At 34.7% G+C, this 12,971-nt stretch overlaps 1 protein-coding gene across 3 annotated transcripts; it reads left to right on the plus strand.

Moving 5' to 3' along the window:
• Positions 1-967: 967 nt before the first annotated feature.
• LOC117405237 (ankyrin repeat and SOCS box protein 9-like) lies at positions 968-11,625 on the plus strand. 3 transcript variants are annotated; one of them, XM_034923219.2, is made up of 8 exons: positions 995-1,166; positions 1,263-1,401; positions 3,997-4,076; positions 5,024-5,131; positions 6,053-6,203; positions 7,656-7,790; positions 8,379-8,564; positions 9,051-11,625. In XM_034923219.2, the coding sequence occupies exons 2-8, from the start codon at positions 1,338-1,340 to the stop codon at positions 9,197-9,199; spliced, it is 873 nt and encodes a 290-aa protein (XP_034779110.2). In that variant the 5' UTR covers positions 995-1,166; positions 1,263-1,337; the 3' UTR covers positions 9,200-11,625. The 3 variants fall into 3 exon arrangements, with proteins under 3 accessions (XP_058886018.1, XP_034779110.2, XP_058886017.1); XM_059030034.1 differs by having other exon boundaries at positions 1,091-1,401; XM_059030035.1 differs by lacking the exon at positions 7,656-7,790 and having other exon boundaries at positions 968-1,401.
• The last annotated feature ends 1,346 nt before the right edge of the window (positions 11,626-12,971 follow it).

A 12,971-nucleotide genomic window follows, 5' to 3' on the forward strand; every position in this document is an offset into this window, starting at 1 on the left:
ACAACACTGGTTTTCAACAATGTAATAAATACAGCATTGCTATAATAAATACAACATTCATGTAAGACTGGCAAAATGCATCATAAGATCCATATTTTTATATCTACAGATACAATAATAAGTCTGGAGTGTGAGCACTTTTAAAATATCTAAGTGGTTAGATTATGGGATTGACAAGCTGGAAACATTTCCACATTTAAAATATAAAATATTGTACACATTTGTAGGATATTTGCAAGTATAAAACCAAGCGCAGGACCCATATCAAATTGAGAAATATACTGCATGTACTGTGCGCAGGTATTTTAAAAACAGGTTTTGAACTGTGGTTGAAAAGGAAAGTTTTTACCATTTTAAAAGGATCTCTTATCCTATTCTATTTTCACACATTGCAGTGTAAATTGCAAAAGGTTCAGTAACATAATCTGATAATTCAAGTTAGTGTTATTGCAGTTATGGGTCCAACTCACAAAGCTTGAATGTCACTGTTAATTATTATTAATAATAATAATAATAATAATAATAATAATAATAATAATAATAATAATAATAATAATAATAATAATAAATTGCAATATATACTACAATCTAAAAAATGCATCAATTTCCTCAAACAGAGCTCTTTAAATGTACAAATAGCTTTTTACAACAGTAGTTGTAAAGCTACTGTATGAGAAAAGTCATGTTTTTCTACCACAGCATATGTAAACGTAACTGCTAATGGGAGCTACGGATAAGCTAGCCTTTTTTATCAGTTGCTCTTATGTCTTGCAAAAGTAGTGTAATGTGCTCCCTAAGGTATTGTAAGTACATTAGGTTTCCTCTTCCCTAGATACTGTACCCTCCTTGTTTTGACACTGTGGACCATTTTCCTGGGCCCAGCCTGCACAGGTCAGTGGGTTCAGTGTCACATTACAACAACGCTCAACAGGCTCCTCTTGTTACAGTGCTCAACCCATCCATTATTCTTTAGCTGTTGTATTTTTCCCAGAGGGCAAATTTGAAAAACCAGTTACACAGGATCTTTTTCAAACAACAGATATTGGCAGAGCGTTAAAACCACCTTCCTGTGCATTGAGGGAAAAGGAAATGACATCAGCAAGGCAGCAGAGAGTTGCTGCTGAAAAGAGAACTGGGCGGGTGCAGTCTATGTTGTTGGCCCACGGGTAAGGCTGGTGTTTTGTTTGGCAGCAATATTACATTTATAGCTACAGTATGCTACATACCAGTTCAGTCATGCAATAATTCCTATCCCTCACAAGACTTGGATTGTGATCGGAGAAGTGGATGAAAGCTGCAGTCTCTTCTCTCGAAAGTCCAAAACTTCAAGATTTGTGATGGCTGGAGAGAAACAGGATGACTTGTCAGGTGGTAACTACTTTTCCAATCCGTTAATGAGCGGTAAGTGGCAGTTTATACACTTAAACTTATTTTGTGCATATGAAAGCAACAGAGGTATATACAGCTAGATCAAATGATCTGTTCCTAAGAAGTTATAGGTTAATGTATAAGTATGGGATGAGCCAGCACAATGCTGTAATTATGTATTTAGTGCATGTGTGTATGTATATGTCTGTGTACAGCTATGGCCAAAAGTTTTGCATTACCTAGAAGTTTAGGATTGAAACTATATATAAAAAAAACTATATGAACATAATTTTGATATTTTACTTAACATCATGTAATCAAAGAAACTACAGAATGATATTGCAAAAGTCAACTGGAAGCCATAATAGTAGTACAGCACTTCATCTGATTTTGAAATGTAACATTTTTCAGTTTTTGTCATCATTGTATTACAGACTTAATAAAAGTGCAAATGCAAGGAAAGTGAAAAATAACGTTTCTGTTTTGCAAAACAAATAGTAAAAATAATACTAAATGTACTATTTAAGAACACAGTATATATACAGTTCTGGCAATGTCTAAATCAGATTGGCAGATTTTACCTGAATTGAAGTCAAAGTAGATGCTATAGTCAGAGGTGAAAGTAACTTTAATTTCTTACCTGCGTAGTGTTATTTTCAGGTATGTGTTTAAAAGTGGTACTCGGCGCACTGCGCATTACTAAACAACTTCCGCTAAGAAAGCAGGGAAGTGCCCATTCAAATCTGGTACGTTATGCTGTTTTCGGTATTTTACATCTTTTTTAAATGTAATTGATCATATTTTCCACCATTAAGAAAACAGTATGATAATATTTATCATATGCAATACATTATTATTATTATTATTATTATTATTATTATTATTTGTTTATTTAGCAGACGCCTTATTGGGTCTTGTACATTTTTTTTTTTTATTTGTGAAACTTTGCAGTGGACTTCTCGTGAATTTTAATTCTTTTTAGATAAATTAATTGTCTGTTTCCAGTTTAAATTTGCAAAAAACTTATGTATAATTAATGGTAAATGTACCTCTTTTTGACAATAGGAAAACACATATCAGATCGCAATTGATTGCACCTGTACCAAAATCTGACAGTGCACCACTTGCATTCTGACAGCGTACCACTTTCTGACATTTCATGAGTCAAGTTTTGGTACACATACCACATTCTGATGACATTCTGACCACTTTCTAACACTAAATCGGCTCTATAATCCAGATCACGGCTTCTATCAAAGTGAAAAACAATGTCCACAAACTTAAACTTGAAGCTTACCTATAAACTTCAAGTACATTCAAACAGTATTCCAATTCCAATAGAAAAGAAGATAGTGACAGACAAGTTGAAAAAGACATGCAAATAGAATAATCTAGCCAGAAAAAATAAACGAAATCATTTTTTTTTTTTTTTTGTATTTTTTTTTTTAATTGTTTGTGCATTTTTCTGAGGGATATCAGACAACGTCCGTTATGTAAACTGTTCTCCCACTACTACCACTAGTTGAATGAAAATGGATTTGAATTTGTTTCAAGGACTCGGGACTCGAATGATAGTGACTCGGACTCAGACTCGGACCCTGATGACTCCTGATAAATACTATATAATGGTGTCAGATAAGAATATCAGATAAGGATATCAAGCTATCAAAAGCGTGTCTGTTCTATATGTATGTAAGTTTGTTCTCACCTATTATAGAAAAATACCATGTATTGTGTTGAAATAATCTTTCATTATCATCAGCAAATTATGAGGTGAGTAAGAGCAGGGACAAACTCCAACAGCACTAAATATTTACTTGTAAGTTTTTCATTTAACTAGAGAGTGAACAGACCTTGAACTGGTTAACATTCCTGGGACAGAGCTTGGCTTGTAATCTGTTTGGCTCATCTGTTTCAGGTTATTTTTCCCCCCATTTATTACAGCAGTGAAAAAACACGACAGCAGGCAGATTTTTAGGCGCCCTGCAGCTGAAAACAAACTTAAAACAAATACAGCAAAATTGAAAAACAAAAACATCTACGCCCATCTTTTCACCACCAAGAATTTCAGTTTACTTCAATCACTACTTGATTTTATTTTGTTAACCTATACTTGGTATGGGCGTGAAATGTCAGAGTTGTCCTAACTCATGTATTCTTTTGTTGTTTAGACTTATCAAAACTCAGAAGCTGAAAGCACCTCTGTATCCTTATTGGAGCTGACAGAATCATGGTTGTAAACATGGTATATGAGAGCGTAACTATTAATCCGTCGCAACACAGTTAGTGGATGTTTATCAGTAGAAATACTACAGAACAGAGGTTGAATTCCATATAACAGGTTCCTTCCTGCAGCGATGCTGCAAGACTGGTAGCCTGTTTAGGATAAATCTAATACTTCATAGCCATACCAAGTTCCAACCTTGCATTATTGTTTTAGAACAACTTTAATTTAAAACACATTTACTTCATGTTCTTTTATTTCTGCACAAGATGTGGTAGTTTTGGAAAAGTATTGGAAAAATGATACTGTATGTTAAAAAAAGGAATAATAATAATAATAATCATATGTGCAGATACTGTATCTATTTTGGGCTATAAACCATCTTTCCACTTTTACATTTTAAGATTTTGCATCTGATTGGTCTCCTGTTCATGATGCAGCCCTTCATGGACGCCTGCTTGCACTAAAAACACTCATTGACCAGGTAGCACCAGTTACATTATTAAACATTAACCAGCGTTTTGCAAAAGAACTTTTTCTTTTATTTTACTTTGTTCAGTTTACTTTTATTGACTAGAAATGAACACTGAACCGAATATGGTCAGTTTCAGCCAATCCAGGCTCTATTTTTATCTAGTGTGCATGCACACATTCTTTCATTCTAAAGTGTGTGTATGCATGTGTTACCCAAAAGTCTGTGATTTATTAGCAAAGTTTAGTGAGAATGTTCGTAGATCACACCCCGGGTACCATGCACAGTATCATTCCTTAGTGTTTGGTGCTTCAAGGTCTTTACTTTGCAACACATGTATCTGCTTTATGTTTATCAATGCTATTGCTGCAATGTTCATAAAACTGGAATTCATTTTATTTATTTTTGAAGTAAAATATTGTTAAATATATTCTCAATAGTTTTGAAATGGATACATTTTTCAATTGCATTTTGGTTTGTTTTTAATTTTTCTATTTATTTTGTAATTCTATGTGAAATGCAACACTGTAAACCCAGTACTTCTTAAACAGTCACTGTTTGGTTGGCTTAATGTTAAAGAACAAATGCAATTTTGCATTCAAATGATGGTCTTTGGTCCAGTCGATTATAATATGATCACACATCCTGTAAGTGATAAATAACTCAGAACTTACAAGAATATAAAATTACAATATAAGAAATATAATGGATATAAATAACATCAATTTGCAATTGTATCTTAAATCTAGCAAATACTAAACACTAAAAAATGAACAATAAAACACAACTGCTGTATTAAAGCAGTGCCTGCTTATTTGCATTGTGTGCTGTAAGTCAATATTGACATATAATTAGATACATACAAATAAACCCTATGCATGTTTTATACTTGTGTATCAATTTTTAACCCCTGCAATTGCTTTTATGCATAATAAAGATGGTCATTTTCCCCCTTCCAGGGTTCCAGTGTAAATCATCTGACACAAGACAAAGTTTCACCACTCCATGAGGCCTGTGTAGGTGGCAATGCAGCCTGTGCAAAACTTTTAATAGAAAAAGGGGCTAAAGTAAGTACTTGTTACTGCATATGAATGAATAACAGGAAATGGCAACCAAAAATAAACTACCTCTGATCCATTCACTTACTCTGCAACCCAGATATACAGTAGTAGAGATGAACTGCCACTCTTGTAAATAACTCTTTTATATTCTCTGGCAACAGAGCTTCTATTGTTTTATGTACCGTTTCAAAGACACATTTAAACCGCATACATTTCTAAACAGAAGGTCAAAAATATCTACAGACTTGTGCTGCAGGCAATAGGACCCTTTCTCAGCCTTACGCTTGCATTGTATCCTACTCGTAGTGGGAGTAGGTAGGACCCTTTTATCTGTAACACAAGTGTTTGTTATTTCAGTTTTCCAAATATGGTTTGCTTTTCAGTTCTAGCTGCTAGCCATAGACATGTGTAATATAAGCTCGACCAGCCAAAATGCTTGTATAGTAGTAAGAGCCAATGCCATCTAGTAAACTTAAAAGGAAATGTTTCTAGCCATAATATAATATAATATAATATAATATAATATAATATAATATAATATAATATAATATAATGTTATTAAGAGAACAAGCAGCCTGTGCAGCGCACAAACTGTTTTGATAAGTTTGCTTGTTTGGGGTATTTAGATGTTTGTTTTTTATGAAAGCTTAGGAGGCTTAAACTTCTGAACACCTTGTTAATGGACTTGAAAATGTGATGGGGGGATGAAACAGGCAAATTTACAATTGACATGAACCATTCCTCTAAAACTTCCCAAAAACTGCTAACTATTCATAGATCTATGAGTATAATTATAATTATTGCGCACGTTGGTGTGATTTTCCATATTAGACAAACACCTTTTTAGTTTACATGTTTATTTCCACCCTCCTTAAATACTGTATCATTGATTATTTATATATATATTTTTTTTTTTTTTACGCACAGGTGAATTCAGCTACAGTTGACTGGAATACCCCTCTGTTCAATGCCTGTGTCAGTGGAAATGTTGCTTGTGTGAATCTGCTCCTACAACATGGAGCCAAACCTCAAGCTGAATACCATCTATCTTCACCTATCCATGAAGCAGCAAGCAGAGGTTAGTTTTTAGTTTAGTTTTTTTTTTCTCTAGTTGCTCCACAGACAGTACAGTGACAGGTTACACATGTCAAAGGTCATTGACAGTGTAGTGAATTGCGCAATGGTATGAGGCTAATCTTTAGGGGTTTTTATTTGTTAAAGTAAAAAGTCAAATAAGCCCCATTAAAAGTTGACCACAATCATGTTCCAGTTTACTATACGTCCTCTATGCTAACACTATCTATTTAGCACACTTTACTTTGGCAAATCATGTTTTTCTCCGTGCTTTACCTTACAGTACTTATCTGAGATTTACAATGCTTAACTGGGCTTTATCGTTATTTCACTATGCTTTTGCCGTGGTATACCACTGTGGAAGGGTGGGGGAAATCACTGACACAGGAGACAGAAAATTAGATTTTTCTAAACACCACTTTGGTACATGATTTATTTTCCGTCAGAAGGGGGCGCTGTGACACTATTGTTACCAACGATGGTATAAGTATTTCACAGCTCACCGGCGCACTCGCAGGTGCATTAAATAATAGTCAAAAACAGAAGGCACAAAGAAAAAACGAAAATAAACAAAAACAAAAATAAATGATAAATAAATAATAAATCAAAAAATACAAAATAAAGGTGAGGCTAATTTATTTCCCCGTCGCTACCCGCACGGCCCGGGTCTCCGTCCTACACTCAGACGTTCCCTCACTGCCCTATACAATAACTGGGGTCTGCCCATTTATTTCCCCGCTACACACTATTAATTTATCTCCTTTCAGAGTGTTTAATTATTTGGCGCCTCTTCCAACCCCGCTCAGTCTATCCGTAGCGATCCCGCTGGTTCATTCATCTACAGAGGGCAGACCTGAGGAAACAACAAGGTATTCGTTTATAGGCCCAGGAATTCCCTAAAGCCCGCCTCCCAGCCACTCAGAGAGAGGGAAAGCCCACACACCCTCTTCCTCACCTGTGTCACTGCCATGACTGACAGGCAGATTCCACAGGATTGCCGCCCATTTCCTGTAGCATCGTGCATACGTCAGACAGCCAGTCCAGGTCTCCCCTGTTACAACCACAATAAACTTTTACAAGAACAAACTTTAAAGCAGTGACTACGATATATGACTAATAAACTCTTACAGAACACACAGGGATTTTTTAAGATTGTCACTACTTTTAGATAGCCCACTTCTATCAACTGGAGAAGTGTTTTTAAAGTAATTTTTTCTACTAAACCGCTGAACTCTCATTGAGTCAACCCTCTTTTTGCTGTGTGCTCTGCAGTACAACACTTTCTGAAACAGTTTGAGTGGTTGATAGTGAAATTACTTCTGGAGTATTCCTTTGTATATGTACTTCACATATTGTTATTGTAGATCATTTAATACCCTGAGCTTTGAAGAAATATAACAGTCAAGGCGTTCTGTGAATTTGTATTGGTATTGAGAGTTATTTTACTGTTTTTTAGGTCACACAGAGTGTTTGGAAGCCTTACTACATCATGGGGCAGACATTGACCACAACATTAAACATTTGGGCACACCTCTCTATGTAGCATGTACTAAACAGAATGTGGAATCTGTCAAGAAACTTCTGGAATTAGGTAATATGGTATTATAAAGTATACAAGTAATTCATCTTTAACTTATAACTTATATATAAGTACACCTTATAGAAATTGTCAATGAATGGCAATGGTATAATGTGCTAAATATTTATTTAAAACAGCTTCCACAGGATTGCCATTAATGTGAGTTTACATCACCAAACCAAATCCTTTAACCGCGATGAACTAATTTACATTTACAGTGGTGACTTAAGGAAAAGGGAGGGGGGTTCTGGTCTTCAGAGGGAATTCAGAGTTTTCTATCTGGATATCTATGACGGTCTCTTCTTTGAAAGAGTGCCATGAGATCTTGGTTTAATGTCCCATCCAAAATACACAGTGCTGGAGCTTTGGTTGAGGTCTAGCCCAGAGAGGAAATGTGTGCCTTACTGAGCCACCAACACAAGCTTCCACACAGCATTTGATTTCCCTTGGAGATGTACCGACTGTGCCAATCTGAGCAGACATCAAGGTGTTACTGCATGTTGTAAAAAGGATAACTCAAAGCAAATGTAATCCGTAAAACCCAGTTACAGTTTCTGTCAAAATAATTTCTCTGTTGACGTTTAAATTCTTTATCTTAAGGTGCCAATCTGAACACTGAAGGAGACACTCCGCTTCACGCAGCCACAAGAGCCTCAAGACCTGACTTAGTTCAACTCCTGCTGGAACACGGAGCCGACGTGAAAGCCAGGAATACAGAGGGCAAAGAACCCCTGGATCTGGCTACGCCAGGCAGTGAAGCAAGGAGAATCCTCATGCAAAGAGAAGGTATATTGAGCCGATTGTTGTCATTCAAATCACAATGACAGCATACAGACCTTTTCATCATTTCTAACTTTTTTTAATAATTTCATCTTTTTTTTTTATACATGCTTGTACTATTAAATTCTGAGAAACGGAAATAATATACATGAGCATATTCATCTACTTATCTCCTGTACATGGTATGATACTGCTAAAGTAAGATATTGTAGAATTTTCAGTTTATTGAGTTAATTCTAGTATCAGCTAGTATACTTTAATATCTTAACATAATTTCCCACGAACCAGCATGGGTTAATAATAATAATAATAATAATAATAATAATAATAATAATAATAATAATAATAATAATAATAATAAATCTTATATGCCAAAACAAAAAGACATAATCTTTTCACCTGTTAATATTATATCGCCAACTACCTGTCTACAGTGAACGCATTTTCATTTTGTTGAACAACTTTAAATGCTTCTTTGGCATCTTTCTTTAGGACCTCCCTCCTTGATGCAGTTGTGTCGTCTGTCTGTTAGGAAATATTTGGGGCGAAGCAGATTCCAAGAAATACCCAGACTGCAGATCCCAACCGAGCTAAAAAACTTTCTCTTGTACAGATACCGTGAGACGGGAGCTAAATCTTAAAGGTATTGTGGAACCAGAACATAATTTGTATATATTATCAGTGACCGCAGGCCCATTGCCAGATAACCAGACTATAGAGTTAACATAGAGAGAGTAATTAATTGTTTTGTAATTAATTGTATTGTTACCACGCACTTCTGCTACAGTACATCTGGCAAAATAGTAGAGATAGAATTAGGAGTGTGGGTGTAAAAGGTGTGAGTGATTATGAAAGAGACAAAGGAAATGTGGTTGGCACACTGGTGTTTTGCCACTTTTTGCTTCCTTCGGGAACTGTGCATGCTCTGCACATGCTCTTTTGCTACCTTTGCACAATGCGCATGCTCAACACATCTATGACAGAAATAACTACCCAACCCAACCAATAGATGAAAAAGATTTAGAAGGCAAGATAGTTTAATTTCTTCGACTGTTTCTTTATTGATAATATTATTACTTTTTAGATTGAAATATTGCAGTTGTTTATGTATCTAATAAAAACATTCCTAAAAAAATACTCTAATTACTACACTCAAACTAAGTGGCTCAGATCACTCAATTAAGTTAGTAAAATATGTTATACTTTTGTGACAATAACTTTATTATTCACATTGATCTTTAAAAATGGAAAAGAAAATTGCAGTTTTTTATAAACTTGTGTGGTTACTGACTAACCCCCCACCCCCATCGTGGTCAGTGTCAAGTTCTGAGGTAACAATTTATTAATTTTAGGTTGCAATGCACCTTTTACACATGTTCAATTTGAATATAATTCCAATCTGTATGGCAGACTTATTGTAATGACTTTTGCTGATCACTGCTGAACTTCATCAGCACATCTTTTACAAACTATGTTTACCTTCTTGTTTAGATTGAGGTACTACATTGGCACTTGTGGTTTATTTGATAATCATAAGTTCCCTGCGGCCTCTGCACACATACAGCAACGTCCTTTTGAATTCATCTGAGTGGGTCTTTCTATTTTGCGTTTTATTCGTTCACGTAGCAATACTAACATTTACTTCAAGTTATTTATTATTTTTGTCTTCATATTTTCAATTCATAAAATAGGTTTAAGCTAGGGCATTTGTATATGTTCAAATATATTAGGCTCATAGCAAACAAAATAAATACATAAAATACAACCCACAGCTAATAACCAATCACCCTCCATGTGTAGGTTTTTGTTTTCAGTTGATTGACATTCGCAGTAGCCAATGAAATCATAGGATATGCAAACTTAGTAACGTGATTGGCTGTTACGTAAGTCCCAGAAGAAATGCTGTCTGATGGTTGACACACAATTTCATTGACAGAGGTTTTCCATGACTCAAAATTTGAGTGACTGATGTTTTCCGTGACTCGAAATTTGAGTGACTTTGGACACAAAATGCAAATGATACCTGATACAAATAATGGCTGACATAAAAAAACACATGAGGGATGACAGAAAAAATGATTGAGAAATGACGACTGATTGCCAAACTACATGATCCATGACAAAAGAAATTCCTGATAACTGAAGCTGAAACGTGAGAAATGACGATGTACACCGCACTGTATTCTTCTACTCTAAGCGGTCGACTCCCGCTTCAGCTTCCCAGAGAAGCCGAAACAAAAGAAGCGACATGGCAGAATAAAAACACAGAGGCTTTATGCGCTTGCTGATGACGTGTTGGTTAGGGGCAAATTCTCCTTGCAGAAAAGCAACTAAGTTTACAATTCTAGTTCCACAAAACCTTTAAAAGTATTTGATGAATCTGCACCAGTGCAGTGGAAAAAAACTGTCTACGAACAAACTGTCTACTTCTTAGAATCTAATCGCCAAGATTGTACCTGGTCTACATTAAACCATTTACATTTTGGAGTAAATGGCGTTGAAAAATCAGTCTTACTAATTCAAAGTTATTATTATTATTATTATTATTATTATTATTATTATTATTATTATTATTATTATTTTAAAGAGAGAAATTGAACATTACAATTTGACAGTATCATTTAGCAAAGAACTCAGTTCTGGAGAATAACGACAATCTTAAATACAAATACAATCACTTTCAAAGAGGTTTCCATGTTTTTAAATTACAACTGTGAGACACAATATACAGGGGGGAAATACAACTGACTTTATAATGTCTGTTACAGTATTTTTTGTTAAACTATCAAGTAAAAAATGTGCTTTTTTAATACTCTACTTTGATGTGTGTATAACAAATGATATATCTGTCGTAATGTACTTTTATTTTACAATTCCTATTGTTGCTTTTTCATGTATTATATTTCAAAAGTTACATTATATATATTTGTTTTATTGATATTTTTAACTTGTTTATTTTATACTAAATATGTGTTTTTGCAGACCTGTAATACTATAAAGAAAATATAAAGAAAATATGAAAAAAACTGTTGTTTTTTATAATGTATATAAATTCCATATAAACAAACTTTTTAATCCTTTGTCATTTATATAGAACAAGTACTTTTGCTTAAATATTTTACAACATGCATAATACACACTTTTTTATGCTGTGAAAAAATATATATGTTTGACTATTCTTCTATTTCCTTTATGAAATAATTTTAAAAATATAATAACACATTGCAGCATGTCAGGATAACCACACGCCCAGTTGTGGGTTATTATTTATATAAGAACCAATTAGGCAAATGAGACAACTGCTGTATACCAGCACACCTGCTGAGGTGTTTGTGAGAGCTAATGCTTGAGTCACCGCCCTTGCCACAAGGTTTCTCTGATCTTCCAACACTGCATGCACTTCCAGTTCACTTAAACAAACAGGAGGTGGTGCTATTGCTTAAGAAGAAGAGGGCATCCCTGGTTCCACAAATACATTTTTAGTTTAAAACCAAGCAAAAGGGTTGACTTACTGTTATTGGTTATGCTATTTTAAAGCTGGGCCGTGTGGTAGTGTCCTTCCTGTTTGGTGGATGAAGGTTCTGAGGTTTCTAATGCAGAATGCATGTCCAGGAATCGATTTATTCAACAAATTAACCAGTTAGATATCTAACCCCTGTGGCTGGAAGGGAGAAAACTGCTTGTGATGTCTTTTAGCAAACATGTACAAATTGTGGGAAAACACTCTTGAATAAAGTAATTAGGAATAAAGTATTACAGCCTGTTATGAGGATGAAATACATTTGCATTAGCTGTTTTAATTGCTGTGCTGAACACTGCCACATTTCATTTCTGGCATTAGGCTGTATTATTTCAACTGTGAAAATTCCCTCCCACATTAAATGCCATGAGTAGACAATGATCACCTTAATTAGAGCTATGTTTTATAGAGAATGTATTTCATCTATCATTTACACACACACACACACACACACACACACACACACACACACACACACACAATATATGTGGCCAGGTGGGGATTGAATAATTCATTGTCAATCAGCCCCACATGGTATAAAAGGGAGACAAAGAGTTTTCTTTATAAATGATTATGTGTTTTGTTGCAGCAAAAGAGAATATATAATTAGTCTTATATATCATATATAATGATATATAAGACTAATTTATTTGAAACAAAGTATTAAAAAGATATATATTATGAATTAAGTTACTTAAGTTACACTCTCAGTCACTCCGCTGAGTACGCTCTCCAGCTCTTAGACACTGTCAAACATGAATCAGATAGTCATGCATGTTTCACCCGGTAACTGCATCCATCTCTGCGATTGGACAGTTCAATACAACTCATTATTATTGGTTATTATTACATTATTAATAATACTGGCCTTTGTATATGCAAGTGTCAGTGGG

Source organism: Acipenser ruthenus, chromosome 9 (genome assembly GCF_902713425.1).
Source record: "Acipenser ruthenus chromosome 9, fAciRut3.2 maternal haplotype, whole genome shotgun sequence".
Classification (NCBI taxonomy): Eukaryota; Metazoa; Chordata; class Actinopteri; order Acipenseriformes; family Acipenseridae; genus Acipenser; species Acipenser ruthenus.

Bases quoted from the DNA above. Each gene is read 5' to 3' on its own strand.
- LOC117405237 (XM_034923219.2), top strand. From the start codon at position 1,338: ATGGCTGGAGAGAAACAGGATGACTTGTCAGGTGGTAACTACTTTTCC. The intron at 1,402-3,996 runs GTAAGTGGCAGT...TTACATTTTAAG, and splicing joins TTCCAATCCGTTAATGAGCG to ATTTTGCATCTGATTGGTCT. The intron at 5,132-6,052 runs GTAAGTACTTGT...TTTTACGCACAG, and splicing joins TAATAGAAAAAGGGGCTAAA to GTGAATTCAGCTACAGTTGA.